The sequence below is a fragment of the Cydia amplana genome, chromosome 12 (assembly GCF_948474715.1).
Source record: "Cydia amplana chromosome 12, ilCydAmpl1.1, whole genome shotgun sequence".
NCBI classification, from domain to species: domain Eukaryota; kingdom Metazoa; phylum Arthropoda; class Insecta; order Lepidoptera; family Tortricidae; genus Cydia; species Cydia amplana.
The window spans coordinates 14,670,843-14,686,993 of record NC_086080.1 but is presented as its reverse complement, the minus strand read 5'-3'; the positions used below and the strand labels follow the sequence as shown (position 1 = coordinate 14,686,993).

The following is a 16,151-nucleotide window of genomic DNA, read 5'->3' as shown; positions in this document are numbered from 1 at the left end:
ACTTACCGATATACTGATATGACCGGGCCTATATGTATTTGTCTTCGTGGCGGAGTGATTAAAAAATCTCCGTCTGTTTCAATCGCACGGTTATAAAGTGACACTTTTTTTTATCACGTGGTTAAAGCTCTCCATAATTCTCCTGTACGTGTTGAAAGTTCTAAAAGTAACCCGAGACCCCTATAAAACTTCATTAGAAGTTTATAGCTATAGGTAGCGACGTAAACAATCAACTTGTATATATGTATTATAGTACAACTAAGCTAGATATCGATTCAGATTTAACAATTTGTTACGGGTTAGAAGTGGTTTTGATACGACTTTGACGATTAATTTGTCTTGATGATAGGCGTGAATCTCTCGCACAACTTTCACTTCTTTTCGCATGCACTTGAGCGATCTTCACGGTAGTATCAACTTTTTGACTCTGAATCGGGCTTGAGTTCTCTTGTACACGTGTAACAGGGATGATAATTTAGATTGTTTTTAGACAGCCGTGACATCGTCGCAAAAGTAATTAAGATGATTGCTTTAAACGTGGATCTTATTACAGTTATTTTAGGTTGATACTTAAAGTATTTTTGGACTTAAAGCACTCGTGTTTTATAATTAGGCATCTACTTATATATAGCTATGCCCCTTCGTTAGACTTTTTTTAGGTTGTTTTGATTATTGTAAGATTTAGGAGCGAAAAACAATTCCATACAAATTTCTAAATTTTCCTAGTAATGCACTTACGTAAGCCAAAAATTAAAAAAATTAACAAAGGTTCGTAGCTGGGGTTGATATAAATCAAATTGTGTTAAAATATTTTCAAAAATGTTAATATCCAGAGAGGAAAATAGGCACTACGTTTGTATGCAAATTTTCCTAACTCTTATGATAGCTAAAAACTCTAAAAAAAATACAGGGGCGTAGCTGGGCTTGATATAAATCAAATTGTGTTAAAATATTTTCAAAAATCTTAGTATCCAGAGAGGTTTCGTGACGGTCGTCCACTTTCGTCTCAATAAATTCCGGTATTATAAATCTTTATAAAAGTGCAACAATTTCCACAGCATCTAATATCAATCTAACCGCCCCACGTTGCAATCGCATATAATTGAATACGTGACTCGACCTGCCGACCGATGCCATCTAAATCTAGGGCTTAGCTATATTAAAATAGATCTCAATTTAAATTGCCAGTCGTTGGGGTCACCGATATTTGTTCAGCGGGTATAAACTTTTATTAGATTAAGGTCAGGATTTGTTATAGTGAAGCTGGGATTTGTGGCCGCTTTTACAGTAATATAATATACCTCTATAATGTGTATAACACACATTGTATGTAGCAACAAATAAACGTCTTATATATCTATCTTTCTATTAATTCATGAGGTGTTTAGGTGTTGAAGGATCCACTGAAAAATCAATTTAGCAGCAGTGCACGACGAAGCTCATACTAATTTAGACAAAAAAACAGAACAACAACACAATTTAACATGTCAAATACTTAGGTATAAACCCTTTTCATTATATATTTTTTTTGAAAATTTATTACTTTATTTACATGGTAACTTTGAATAACAAAATGATTAATTCAAAAATCTAGCCCTAAACTTGCCTGGGGCATTGTTCCCAGGACACTGGCCGTTCCCCCTCTGCAAAGTGAGGCTGAGTATTTGTGCAAAAAATGCGCCAGACACCCAGACTAGTTTGGTAGAAATTTCTTTTACTAGTTTTTTGGTGTCTGACGACCAAGGACCGAGAGTTTCAATTGCAAGTGCTGCAAATACATAATTCGTTTTCAAGAATGCATATTTGCGACACTTGTCAATTTGGGCGTCGTCTGCTGCCGTCACTGGCCTCCTGGCAGAGCCCCGGACGTGGGATGGGGCCAGCGTATCAACACGTGTTACATCCCATCCCATTTCTTGATAATTTTTGTAAAAATAAATTTTAATACATTTAGAGCCAGCGCAAGCTACGAGTGTAGTGAAAGTGCCTACGATCAAAGAACCCGCCTAGCGGGTCGCTGACATTGAATGTGTTAAAATATCGGTATATGAAATTGATAAATGAGAAACCAATAATAAACCTATAACTGAAGGATTGGAGGGTACGAGTATGTATGGGTAAGGGGCCCACTTAACAGTCCGCCGGACGGTATCGGCCTGTCAGTTAGAACAAAAAGTTGACAGCTCCGAACAACTGGCAGGACGATATCATCCGGCGGACTGCTAATCAGTTGGCCCCTTTATAAGTTATAAACTAAAAGGTGCTTCAATCTAACAATTTGCGTTCACCTGCCATTTGCGGAAGAATCGCACACGATCGTTATTGGCGAATAACTAGCGGTACATTTACATGACAATCGGCTAATGAGCGAGTTGGCATTTGACATTTACGTTAGAGACTAAATAAATAAATAAATAAATATTATAGGACATTATTACACAAATTGACTAAGTCCCACGGTAAGCTCAAGAAAGCTTGTGTTGTGGGTACTCAGACAACGATATATATAATATACAAATACTTAAATACATAGAAAACAACCATGACTCAGGAACAAATATCTGTGCTCGTCAGACAAATAAATGCCCTTACTGGGATTCGAACCCAGGACCGCGGCTTCACAGGCAGGGTCACTACCCACTAGGCCAGACCGGTCGTCAAAGACTCCATGCACTCGATCGCATTTTCCTCTGTATCGCACCAGTTCATCAGAGCAAGATGGACTGACAGCCCATTAAACTGAGGTTATATCCTAAATTCTTGATATCCAGGGATGGAGTAACAGAGAGTTTGAGGGAGGCGCGTCGCAGCGAGGCCGTATGCGCTGGCATTCTGGTGCTGGTGTGTGTGGTGTCTCCCATCATCATCGCTCTCGTCAGGACAGCTGTCAATACTATTCAGGTTCGACTTACAAGTCTATTGAGTGTCTCACTACTTGGCAAAGGCCTTAAACTTTTATATCCACGGCCTTTTTCTAGTCTGTTGATAAGAAAGGAGTTTAGCCGTTCGGCCATTTCGCTGCAGTTAGGTATATTCCTTGACCTTCCCTGTCATCCACATTATTGCTACAAAGTACACAAGTTAACCTACGAGTATGTACCTATATAGGTGCACTCGGTATACGTAAATAATTCAATAAGTCCCATTTGAACCTAGCAGTTCTCCAACCATTAATAAATATAGATTCACATATTTATTTATCCTGTTATTTTAATAAGTAATTCTAAAAATACACGACGCTGATATTGTTGCGATTTGCTACCTACCCGTACGAAAAGTCTAAGATTCACTAGTGAAACTAGTCATAAAATGGTACCTTCTTACAGGTATACGCTACGAACTTGGCCGAGAAGGCACGAGAACTGGAATACGAGAAGGAGTTGAGCGACTCTCTCCTCTACGAGATGCTGCCGGCCACCGTGGCTAAACAGTTGAAGCAAACCCAGCAGGTAAATATAAACACATGGATGACTCACGCTACACCGGGCCAGGGCCGGGCCGGAGCTTCCGGCGCTTCGTTTTCTATGGAAAGCACACGTGATCACCGATCAGTCGTCATAGAAAATGACATGCCGGACGCCTCGGCCCGGGCCCGGCCCGGTCTAGCGTCAGTCATCCTTTACCCCAAGTAAAACACAGGCATGATAACGGTAGGTACTCATATGACTCATTATACAGCTAAGAGTTATATAACGATGGTGTAAAAGCTCTAGAAATAGCCCAATTCTGAATTAACTTGCGTTCCAGTCTTTATAAATCGTTAGACTTAGTAAGATCTGTTTAATGCTGTATTATTTTTCTTAAAGCGTACTAGTAAAATTTTTTTTTCTGTATTACTTAGGGACACAGCTCAGGAAGTATGTTGAGTCTAAGCCGGTGAACCCTCGTTTTAAACTGAAGCCGCGCAGCATAAGATAGCATAAGATGGGAAACGGGTTTTATCATTTTACTTACTCAATTGCAGCCGCGTTCCTGACATATCTACCCAACTGATATCAAATAACACACAAAACAATGTTACTATCTTGGAGGATACAACTAAACGGAGTAGCCATTAACAGGCTTTCCCCTCTGTCGAAAATAGGCGGCCAACGGTCATACACAATGTATGGACTGACGTTTATCTGACATGGCTATTTTTACGTTACGCATACATTTGACGTTCCCCTCCCCCGCAAAAATCGGCAGACTGTTTTGTACAGAAAATTACAGACATGGCGTCTCCGTTTGATTATATCCTCCAAGGTTACTATAGGTAACATATTTAGTCATTGTCACAGATCTCTCCAAGAGTATTTGGGCTGCTGTTCCATGCTTATGCACTTTGCTATACAACGCTAAGCTATACAATTTGGGACTTCATAACATGGACAATTTAATTCAAAATTTGATGCAGCTTTTTGATAAATTATTTCTCTTACTCCGAAACAAACTGTTAACAAATTATATTTAGTACATACGTCCCGAAAACTTTGTAACGCACTGGGCATTAGACTGATTGCGTGCGGATTGCATACTTCTCATAGAAAACTTTTCAAACAGTCGTAGTCCATAGCAAGAAACTGTCGTAAAAACTTCGTGTAGAATTTTGCCCATGGGAATGCCAAACCATTTGGCATTCTACGCTCACCGAAAAAACATTACCCTCTGTTATTTGGCCATTCAGTAATCTAAGTGAACGTACCACAAGGTTTAAAATGTATCCCTTACTTGCTTTCAGGTCCCGGCGGAGTATTTTGCCTCGGTGACTGTCTACTTCAGTGATATTGTCGGATTCACTGCTATTGCTGCCGTGTCCACTCCTTACCAGGTAAAATAGCTAATAAAGAAGGGGAGAGAAAACTCTTGTAAATACCGGTTTCCCCATGAGGAAGTATTTTTAATTAACTTCAAAAAAGGAGGATGGTCTCATTTCGTTGGAACCTTTTCTCAGAAAAGCCACTAGCAACAAAGAAAAGGAAAAGTCAAAATTTTACGTGTCATTTAAGGAATATAACTATTTGTGCCTATTATTACATTATTATTTTTAACAGTATGAATTATGTAGCTATGACTGGTATTAACAGTTAGTCATAAGTAGTTAAATTGTAACTGATTCGAGTTAACAATTAAACCACATATTTAATGTAAATACTTACCTACTTAAATTCAAATTGTAATGTGGTTTAATTATGTATACCTACTTGGTACATATTATTATATTCAAATATAGATTATTAACCACAACTGTATTCGTTTTCATAATGAAATAGGCTACGTACGAAATTTAATGTCCAAAATACAGTTTGCAAATATCGCAATAGTTAATTACATTTTTAACGAGTAGACAAACAACAAAACTCTTGGGCGTATTCTGGTCGTAATAACAGGCCATGAATTTGATCTATAAGGCCGGCTCTTTATCATTTGTCACCATGGCTGTCACGTTCTAACAAATATGTAAGTGCGAAAGTGACGCATAGCATGACAGGTGATAAAAATGCGACCGTGATAGGTGGTCTGGATTTGTTATGGATATGATCTGTCAGTGTCAAAAGAGACGTTTCTGGTTGAAGAAATGTCACCTTTGACACTGACATCCATCAAATCCAGATTAAATTCATAACCTGTTATTACAATCAGAAGGGCGTTTTTTTTTTTGTTGTCCCCTACACTTTTTTTTCAAATTTGGGATATTTTTATGTTAACTCAGAATCACGAGCTCTTTCTATCCTAATAGGAGAAAAAAAGTGTCCTATGATTTTTATTTCCATTCCGTCACCATTTTTCATAGACTGTATGGCGGTCGCGTAATGGAAAGATCGAAAAATTTATGGAAATTTTGGGACACTTTTTTTCTCCTATTTAGGATAGAAATAACTCGTGATTCTGAGTAGAAATAACATAAAAAATCCCAAATTTGAAAAAAAAAGTGTAGGGGACAACAAAAAAAAACGGCCAGAAAACCTCCTTAATTAAGTTTTTCTCATTATATTACAGGTTATTAGTTTCCTGAACTCAGTTTACAAGTTGTTCGACGACCGTATAGAATGCTACGACGTCTACAAAATCGAAACCATCGGCGACTCTTACATGGTGGCTTCTGGGTTGCCCGTTAGAAACGGTAAGTGTAAGGCCTGAGTGGACGCTCGAGTTGGGCGTGCAGCGGGGCGGGGCGTGCGGCGTGCATGTTAAACAAATGCAAGCGTATAGGAGCGGCCTTAGTGCACGCTGCTCACATCACGCGTGAGCCCGACGCCACGCTGCACGCCCCGCCGAACGCTCCGCTTCGAGCGTCCACTCAGGCCTTAGTGTAAGGCGGTTGCGTTTTATATTTAAAGGATGACTCAAGTTAGACCGGTCCGTGTCCGGGCCGGAGCTTCCGGAGCTTCGTTTTCTATGGAAGGCATTACGTGATCACCGGTCATTTGTCATAGAAAAGTAAGCGCGAGAAGCTCCGGCCCGGTTTAACGTGAGTCATCCTTAATGCGGATCCGCATGCGGCTCCGAAGTGCGAGCGGGACATTGCTTTATACAAATACGTTTCAAAATGGCAAAAATTTGATGCCATAGAGCATTTTGTAGCGGCGGTTTTTCTCCAAAGCCAATCTGATATCCAATATGGGATCTGACAATGTGAAAACGCTCTAAGTAGGGTTTCCAATCCGGATCCGAAATGTACGAATTATCCGGATCTGGATCCGTCGTGCTAACCCTAGCTTTAAGTGAGTTAGAGTGACCACTCGTGCGGGTCAACCAGCGGGGCGTAAGGCGCGGCATCCATGTTAAACAAATGCAAACATGATGAGAGCTACCCTGCTCAAATCTTTTGGCCGATTAATGCCGCGCTGCACGCCCCGCCTAACCTATGAAACCCTTGTATTTCGAGAAAGTTTAGTACACTTGAGCATAGAGAAATAAGTAAGTATTTATCGATGACTTCAGTGATAAGATACGCATTGGCCACAGAAACCGTGCGCAATAACTACTCTGCCCCCTTAACTAGATCGAAATCGAATCAAAAACTAAAAATTCGACGGGACCCCCTATATTACCCCCTACAGTTTACGTCCGATCCTTTTTGACTTTTCCTATGTTGCAGGCAACAAACATGCCACGGAAATTGCCAGTATGGCGCTAGAGCTGCTAGCGGCCACAGCACACTGCAGGCTGCCGCACCGTCCCGATCAGGTACTTAGGTAACTGTCTCCGTGTACTTGTTTGCCTTTAATTGCTTGCCCCGAAGCTTATTGTATAGCTATAATAAAAATATGCCACGGAAATTGCTAGTATGGTGCTAGAGCTGCTAGTTGCCACAGCACATTTCAGATAGCCGAACCTTACCGTTCAGATCAGGTAGGAACTTAGGTAAATGTCTCGGTGTACTTGGTTGCCTTCGTTTGAGTGCAGCTTGTTGTACCTACAGTCATAATATAATATGCCACGGAATATTCCTGATACCACACATCAAGTAGGTACTAAGGTAATGGGTAATTATCTCTGTGTACTTCTTTAGCTTTACTTTCCATGCGTGTAGCGTAGCTTATATATGCTTTGTCTAGTACAGTTACATTAAAGAAATGAAACCGTGAAGTAGATTGCAAGAGTTTTTTTTGCTTTAGGTACTTGGAAATCCAAAACCGTTCAAAGATTGTGATAATTAAAAATTTAATAGGTAATTTCCAAATGTAATATTATGTATTCTTATTGGTATTTATTTAAGAAACAGAATCAAAAATAAGGTAAGTTGCAGTGGCGCAGTTTTTTTTTTTTGAGATAACTCTACCGGTGTCTCAGGGAATCTCGCTCGAGGCAGTATATTTCAATATTTTCTTTATTCCACAAGCTAACTGACCTATTTCTTCATACACAGACGTTATGCATGAGAAGCGGCATTCACACAGGGCCCTGTGTCGCGGGGATCGTTGGGAGTAAGATGCCGCGGTACTGCCTCTTTGGGGACACCATCAATACGGCTAGTCGAATGGAAAGTACCAGCGAGCGTAAGTTTCTGAAATATATTGTAATGTTTGTCTCACCCACACAGGATACTGGAGTACCGGGTACCAGCGAGCGTAAGTTGCTTTGCGCCATTTGCACCATCCAACTAACCCGAGTTTAAGCGTTTAAACCGTTAACCCAGTGTCAAATTGTACTGGTAACCATGGTAATTCCAGGTTTAAGCGGTTAACCCCTTAAGTGGAATGGTGCAAGTAGGCCTTAGACGGATCATGACATATTCCTATTTAATTAACAAGCTTTTATTAGGTCGACCTGTATGTAACTATGTAATGGAATCTTGCAAGTTAAATTTGATCCACTTCCCGGTTTCCGATTGAGCTGAAATTTTGCATACACATGTAAGTCGGGTGACAATGCAATATTATGGTACCATCGAGCTGATCTGATGATGGAGACAGGAGGTGGCCATAGGAACTCTGTGATGAAACAACGCAACCTAATTGTGTTAGGGGTTTTTAGAATTGTCTCGATGAGTATTAGTTGTCTGTCGTAAGAAAAGTACAGTCAGCCATAAAAGCTTGTACCAAATATGAAATTTTTGCCAAAAACTTATTTTATACTCTATCTAACAGATCGTTGGCAATTTCATAGTTTTCGGATTTGTATTATAAATAAGTAGCACTTTTATGTCTTTTTTTCAGCAATGAAGATTCAAATATCCGACGACGTAAAGAGAGCTCTGGACCGGAACGGCAGGTTCATCACATCCCCTCGAGGAGTAGTCGACGTAAAGGTATCTTATCTTATCTTATTTTTTTCGGGGGCCCTTGCGGATACACTTCGACCCATAGGGATCTTTTGTGCAATTACCCCCTAGAGAAGATCCGCCAACTACTCAAGAGCTTTTCCCACCATATCCATGTGTCGGATGATGGAGCTCATGGGTAGCGTTTTAATGTCCTTTGGTTCCAGATATCCTGCTCCAAAGTCCTTCATTCTTTATCTGGCGAGGGCGTGACATTCACATATTAAGTGTTTCACTGTATCTTCCTCTTCGCCACACATACGACATTCGGTGTTGTCAGAGTGTCCCATCTTGGCCAGAATTTCTTTGACCCCGTAATGGCCAGTAAACACCCCCGTTATGATTTGGAGTTGTCTTTTGGGTCAAAAAGAATACTGTGTTCACGTCTTTCCTGTAGACATACACAAGAGTTAAGGGCTATAAAGGTTAATTTTCTTATTTAATCCTTATCCACGTGAAAAGGTCCTCCTTTTATTTAGAGAACTATGATAAAATCATTACTTACATGCCCACAAGCTGTTAACTATTGCCCACAGGAGAGAAAAATGTACAGTTCACGCGATCACACTAGTTTTCTCTCCTGTGGGCAATAGTTAACAGCTTGTGGGCATGTAAGTAATGATTTTGTCATAGATAGGAGAACCTTTTCACGTGGATAAGGATTAAATATGAAAATTTACCTTTATAGCCCTTAACTCTTGTGTATGTCTATAGGAAAGACGTGAACACAGTATTCTTTTTGACCCTTTTGCTAAGTTTCCAAACCTTTTTGCTTCAGCCGGAGTCTACTCCTTGCATAAAGAGCTTTGCATGCTTTGCAACGTAAAGGTAACTACAGAAGGAAATAAATATTTATGGGCCAATGTTACACAAATCGACCTAGCCTGTACAGTATAGTACAATACCCTGCCTGCCTGTAGCCTGTATAGTATAGTCTGTATTGTGTATTGTACAATGAGCGCAGTAAGGCATGTTGTGGGACGATAGAGAACGATATATATATAATAGATAAATACTTAAATACATAGTAAACACCCATAAGTCAGGAACAAATATTTGTGATAAACACAAATAAATGTCCTTACCAGGATTTGAACCTGGTGCTTCGTAGATAGGGTCATTATCTACTAGGCCGCATATCAGGCGTATGATGGATGACTATCTAAATTCTAAGTAAATGATAAAAATAACCGTCACTTTTTAATACCGCGCGATGGAAAGTGACGGAGACTGTTTTCATCTCGCTGTAGATAAAAATCAGCCAAGAGCGAGTCGGACTCGCGCACGGAGGGTTCCGCACCATCACCAAAAAATAGAGCAAAACGAGTAAAAAAAAAGCGGCCAAGTGCGAGTCGGACTCGCCCATGAAGGGTTCCGTATTTAGGCGATTTATGACGTATAAAAAAAAACTACTTACTAGATCTCGTTCAAACCAATTTTCGGTGGAAGTTTACATGGTAATGTACATCATATATTTTTTTTAGTTTTATCATTCTCTTATTTTCGAAGTTACAGGGGGGGGGGGACACACATTTTACCACTTTGGAAGTGTCTCTCGCGTAAACTATTCAGTTTAGAAAAAAATGATATTAGAAACCTCAATATCATTTTTGAAGACCTATCCATAGATACCCACACGTATGTGTATGATGAAAAAAAAATTTTTGAATTTCAGTTCGAAGTATGGGGAACCCCAAAAATGTATTGTTTTTTTTCTATTTTTGTATGAAAATCTTAATGCGGTTCACAGAATACATCTACTTACCAAGTTTCAACAGTATAGTTCTTATAGTTTCGGAGAAAAGTGGCTGTGACATACGGACGGACAGACAGACGGACAGACAGACAGACAGACATGACGAATCTATAAGGGTTCCGTTTTTTGCCATTTGGCTACGGAACCCTAAAAACAAGCAAAAAAACCCCCGCCCGACGTTGCTTAACTTCGGTCAAAAATCACGTTTGTTTTATGGGAGCCCCACTTAAATTTTTATTTTATTCTGTTTTTAGTATTTGTTGTTATAGCGGCAACAGAATTACATCATCTGTGAAAATTTCAACTGTCTAGCTATCACGGTTCGTGAGATACAGCCTGGTGACAGACGGACGGACGGACGGACGGACGGACGGACGGACGGACGGACGGACGGACGGACGGACGGACGGACAGCGGAGTCTTAGTAATAGGGTCCCGTTTTTACCCTTTGGGTACGGAACCCTAAAAACGACCATCATATCGGCCTAGCCAAGGTGACGACTGTTATCGCTACGACAACGAAACGCTTTGCGTCTCTCTATCACTCTTCCATATTAGTGCGACAGTGACAGTTGCGTTTCGATCGCTACGGAGCGTAAGCGATTGGCATGTTGGCTACGCAACCTGGTCATCATAAACATAGCAGCCCGTTAAAACTGCCCGTTGTTATTTTCAGGGTAAGGGTGAGATGATGACGCATTGGCTCGAGGGTCGGTCGGGCCCGTCGCCCGTCCGTCTCTCCTCGGGCCTGGATACCAGTACCCCCAGCTTCCTCGCCCGCATCCATTCGCAGCGAGGCCGGGACAACAGACCACATTAATATTTAAACTTGCGGATATAAATTATGTGTCGTTTTCACAATTAACATCTAAAGATGAACTTTTATTCTTTATTCATAATTAATTACATTATTCATAATTAATTACACGTGGATAATGCTTTTCGCTGTTGATTATGAATTTAGGAATAATTTGCCATCATTTCGACGTATAATATACTAATAACGTGCTGTTATGTTTCGTATTGTATATATTTATTATAGAAGTATAATTATGTGTTAGATATTAATCTAAGACATACCTAGTCAATCAATTCAGATATAAATGTCTTTAATTTCAAGATCTTTGCAGCTGCGAGTAATTATTTGCCACTTAAGTAGGTATAACCAATTGTACCAAATAAATGTTTATTTACTTATAATAAGTAGTTATAATATAGAGAAGGAAAAGAGTGGAATTAAGAATGAGTACTTTAAATTAAAATAAGGATACATTTTATACGCGAATGAGAGCGAAATATAATTATGTATTAATACCTAGTTGCGGTTTTATTTATTACAATTTACTAAATGCTTAATTTTCTGGTAAAAAAACAAAAAAAGAAAGCATTAAGTTATGGGCTTAATTTACAAAACTAACTAGGATATATGCAAAATAAAACAATTTATAAACATTTATAATAACATTTAATTGACACTTCGTTAATACAATAAGATTGGCCTTGAAGTTCCTTAATGTATAAATAATTTATATCTTACAGCGACAGGGCAATTGTTACCCACATAGTCGAAAAACTTAACGATATATACAATAGATAAAACAGTTTTGTTGAAGTTAAGATTTATAAAGAAAAAGGCCATTTTCTGAAAATAGAACACTTATCGGAGGTTGCATCTATATTTTAGTGACAGCTGTCATCTCCATACGATTAAGGCCTGTGCACACCGGATACGTGTTCGTAGACGTGCACGTGCCCGTTGTAATATACAGTTCCTTATGAGAGACGACACACCGCTTGCGTGACGTGTGCGGCTCCAACATTTTAACGCACGCACACGTGCACGTCTACGCACACGCAGCCGGTATGGCCTGGCCTTTAATAACATTAAAATGCAAAACCTCACAAAATTGTATAGAGATGACAGTTATTACCGTACCCAAGCTATATGAACATTATTCTATAACTGCGGAGAAGTTTTGTATGAAGTCAAAGTAACACAGTTATCACAGTAACGCAGATCCGCATCGCATACGGCATCAGTGTGTGAGCGAGACAACGTGCACGTATATAGCGATGTCCTGCTCGCACACCGAAGCGGCTTGCGGATCCGCATGCAATGTCAGGACCGCCTTAGATTGTAGAGAATCGGACCACGCTAAGTTTTCATTCTATGCTATATCTAGTATCACGCTCCTAGAGGATAATAATTTGTTGTATGTATCGTGTAAAGTCGTGCAAGTCTGTGTAAACTTAGCGTGGTCAGAATCTGTTTTTATAAATGGCCGACAAACGATATTTAAATTTTAAATACCTGGGCGACCAACTAAGCTCGAGATATCACGATCCTTGCTACTGTTAAAGCATTTTGGAGATAATAATATGCCCATCGGCTTGCGGTATTTTCGATTCGATTTTTATTGTAACCATATAATAATATCTAGTATCCGACCTAAACTGTTTCCAACGGCACATCTGGGGCCCGTTTCTCAAAAGCTTGTAACTTGTAATATAAGCGGATGTCACTTTTTGACAGCTTTTGTTAGAAAGGGACTTCCACTTGTATTACAAGTTACAAGCTTTTGAGAAACGAGCCCCAGGGGCCCATTTATCGAACGATATTAGACTAATATTATATTAGTCCACGAACTGTCAATTCGTATGGGTTGTCATGACAACACACTAATAATATTAGACTAATATTACCGTTCGAGAAATGGGCTTCAGTAGTTCGGAGTTTTCACTAGTGAAATAAAATTAATACATCGTTACATGACTGCATGAATTAAGCCTTTGTATTTTCTGATGTACCTATATCAAGATATATCCTTATTTCGTACATTAAATAGTTTATTGATTTTATTTATTCAACACGGTAAAAATTACATAGAACAAGACTAACTGATGCCCAGAAGGCTGGCTGATTAATGGCAATGTTTATACGCTAAGCTAAATACTGGCCAGCCCTCTGGGGCCCATTTCTCGAACGGTATTAGACTAATAATATATTACTCCACGACCTGTCAAATCGTATGGATTACCAATGGCAACACATAATTAATATTAGACTAATACCGTTCGCGAAACGGGCGCCTGGTTACCTGGGTTTATTATTATTACTTTACTTTATAGATAGCTCAATAGAACATCGGATCGAAAATACCACAAATTGGATTGGGCATGCCTTGCATTAAGGAATGCAATGGGGTTGGCCGGTCGAAGTATTTAGCAGATGGCGCCAGCATAGCTTGATGCCTTGTCAATCCCTAGAATTGTGTCAAATACTTGTTTTTTTTTAATGGAATTTTATGCCCTGGATCACAGCCCTTCAGTCCAAATGTCATAGAACTCTACTAGAGAAAGGGACAAGCTATGATGGCGACATCAATGCAAACCATTGACAGTTGCCAACCCCATTGTTATTTTAATATTAGTACCTAATTATACCCCGGCCGGCGAGAGCAAAAATGCGTTGACAGCTTAATAGTGCGAGGACACACACTTTGGTCGATGTCGATAAAAACAACACGATGTACTGGACCACCGTTATTGATATGCAGAAGTATTAATTATTGTTGTAAACAAAATTAAAACCAAGTGTTTGTATTTATTCAGTTTAAAATTGTTTTAGGGTTATTCTTAGAAACGCGTGGAGGTATCAAGTTGAAATAAATAACAAATACTAATGGCTCAGTTTAAAAAAAAAAATGGTGCTTAATTAAGGGTCGACTATTCTATCGACATCGATATGTCGATAGAATGGTCGATATTTAATTAAGCACTAGGAGCAGACGCATTTTTGCTCTCGCCGGCCGGGGTATGCTAATTATATATGGCTTAATAAACCCAATGTTTTGAACATAATATAAAGTATGTAAATATAAATGTAAATATGTAAGTAAATATAAAGTAAAGGGTTTATAAAGTACTTTTTCACCACACCAGCTCGTAAAGGCTCTCTTGATTGTTCAAAAACTGATGAGAAAGTTGCATTTTATCCACAAGAGTGCCAAAGTAATTCGATGCAAATGAGTTGTTTCTTGAGGCTGAAATGTTGCCTTGAGGAATTGACATAACATGATTTTGAATAATAAATATTTAATAGTATTCATTTGGATTTGATTTGTATTGTTTGGCAGTTCCTCGCGTTGGTGTGTGTGGTGAAGATTTTTGACTTTCACTCGCTGGCAAAGTTTTTTTTTTATCCTCGCAACTGTCAATATTCCACTTTTCGAATGGCTCTCTACGCTCGTGGTTCAATGTAAGATTATTTCACTTGCTCGTAACAATATTAGCACGAGGAAAACTATTTTCATTTCCATATTCTAATAGAGCCTAGTTTGCAATATAATTTTAATACTTACTGACATAAATACACTATTTATTTAGTATGTTATAGGTATGTACAGTTATTTTACAAGAACTATAATACACTAGACTAGACCTTTCGTTTCGATATCTGTCTGTCACCATTTATAATTACCTACTTGGTCCAGAACCCTCGGGGACTAGTTGGAATAGATTCTTAGATACCTATAATTATCATCCATTAATTTTAAGATTGTGTAGTTCCAAATATTTTTTTTTTTCATTTCATATATGTACCTTTGCACGCAGTTTAGGTTCGATTCCCGTATCGATAAACCTATTTATTTTAAGTAATGTTTTTTTTGAAAAATTATATAATTGCTTGTGTTTTAGTCACCACAATTGTATATTATATCTACCATATTCTGTTTTTTTTTTTAGTATTTTCTCAAGTTCGAGTCCTAAATGAGTTTTTTAGTTAAATTTAAGTATATTAAAAGATTTAAATTGGTACTTCGGCTTAGATGTGTTTTAAATAGTTAGTATGTCCGTTTGTCCATAGTAAAATTTGCCTTTATTTTATTATTGTTAAACCATAGACATTCTGAATATAAAGTACCTAGGTATTTTTTTACACATTTTCTTTTTTAAACCTAAAACTAATATTTCCAACGATTTATCAATTTCAACTAGCCCCCTTTTTCGAAATTTACACTCCATTCTTTCGTATACACATTAGCTTGCTGAATTTTTTATATAAATATTTTGATACAGTACAATACGTAGGTACATAGTACCTTACATACCTTAGGTATTTTCTTTGGACGCCTAAAACTCATAATATTTTCATGAATCCAGAACGCTTTAGAAGTATTATAGTGTATGTATACTGGGTCGTATTTGCTCCCTTGCGGCCATGAGCCCATTTTGATATAATCTCGTCATACTATTCAAAGTTCATACATAATTCTGCACCTATGCAAATATATACATGTACTATGTACTTGGTTAAGTTTACCACATTTTTCTTTTAGTTAACAATACCGTTTTTTAATAGTCATGATTTTTAACACGTCGCTGGCATTTAACTCACCTGTGCGGTGTAGGCGATACCTTAAGAAATAGTCATTTATTTCACGAACACAATTTTCGCCTAAAGGCACACTATATGCGTGTGCGTAGATGTGCACGTGCGCGTTGCAACATGCAGTTCCTTAAGAGAGACGACACACCGATTGCGTGACGTGTGCGTGCACGGCTCCAACGTAGCAGCGCACGCGAACGTGCACGCTTACGCACACGCAGCCGGTGTGTTCTGTACATCTTACAAGTTCAGTAAAACAG

At 38.7% G+C, this 16,151-nt stretch overlaps 1 protein-coding gene across 1 annotated transcript in view; it reads left to right on the top strand.

Annotated features, from left to right (window-relative positions):
* LOC134653117 (uncharacterized) overlaps positions 1-11,322 on the top strand; it is a 57,426-nt gene extending 46,104 nt beyond the window's left edge. Inside the window, exons 9-16 of the mRNA XM_063508423.1 lie at positions 2,772-2,901; positions 3,327-3,449; positions 4,721-4,810; positions 5,980-6,103; positions 7,082-7,170; positions 7,853-7,982; positions 8,643-8,734; positions 11,179-11,322. Coding sequence (XP_063364493.1) covers positions 2,772-2,901; positions 3,327-3,449; positions 4,721-4,810; positions 5,980-6,103; positions 7,082-7,170; positions 7,853-7,982; positions 8,643-8,734; positions 11,179-11,322 — 922 coding nt within the window. The remainder of the gene's footprint in view (positions 1-2,771; positions 2,902-3,326; positions 3,450-4,720; positions 4,811-5,979; positions 6,104-7,081; positions 7,171-7,852; positions 7,983-8,642; positions 8,735-11,178) is intronic.
* Positions 11,323-16,151: the final 4,829 nt, after the last annotated feature.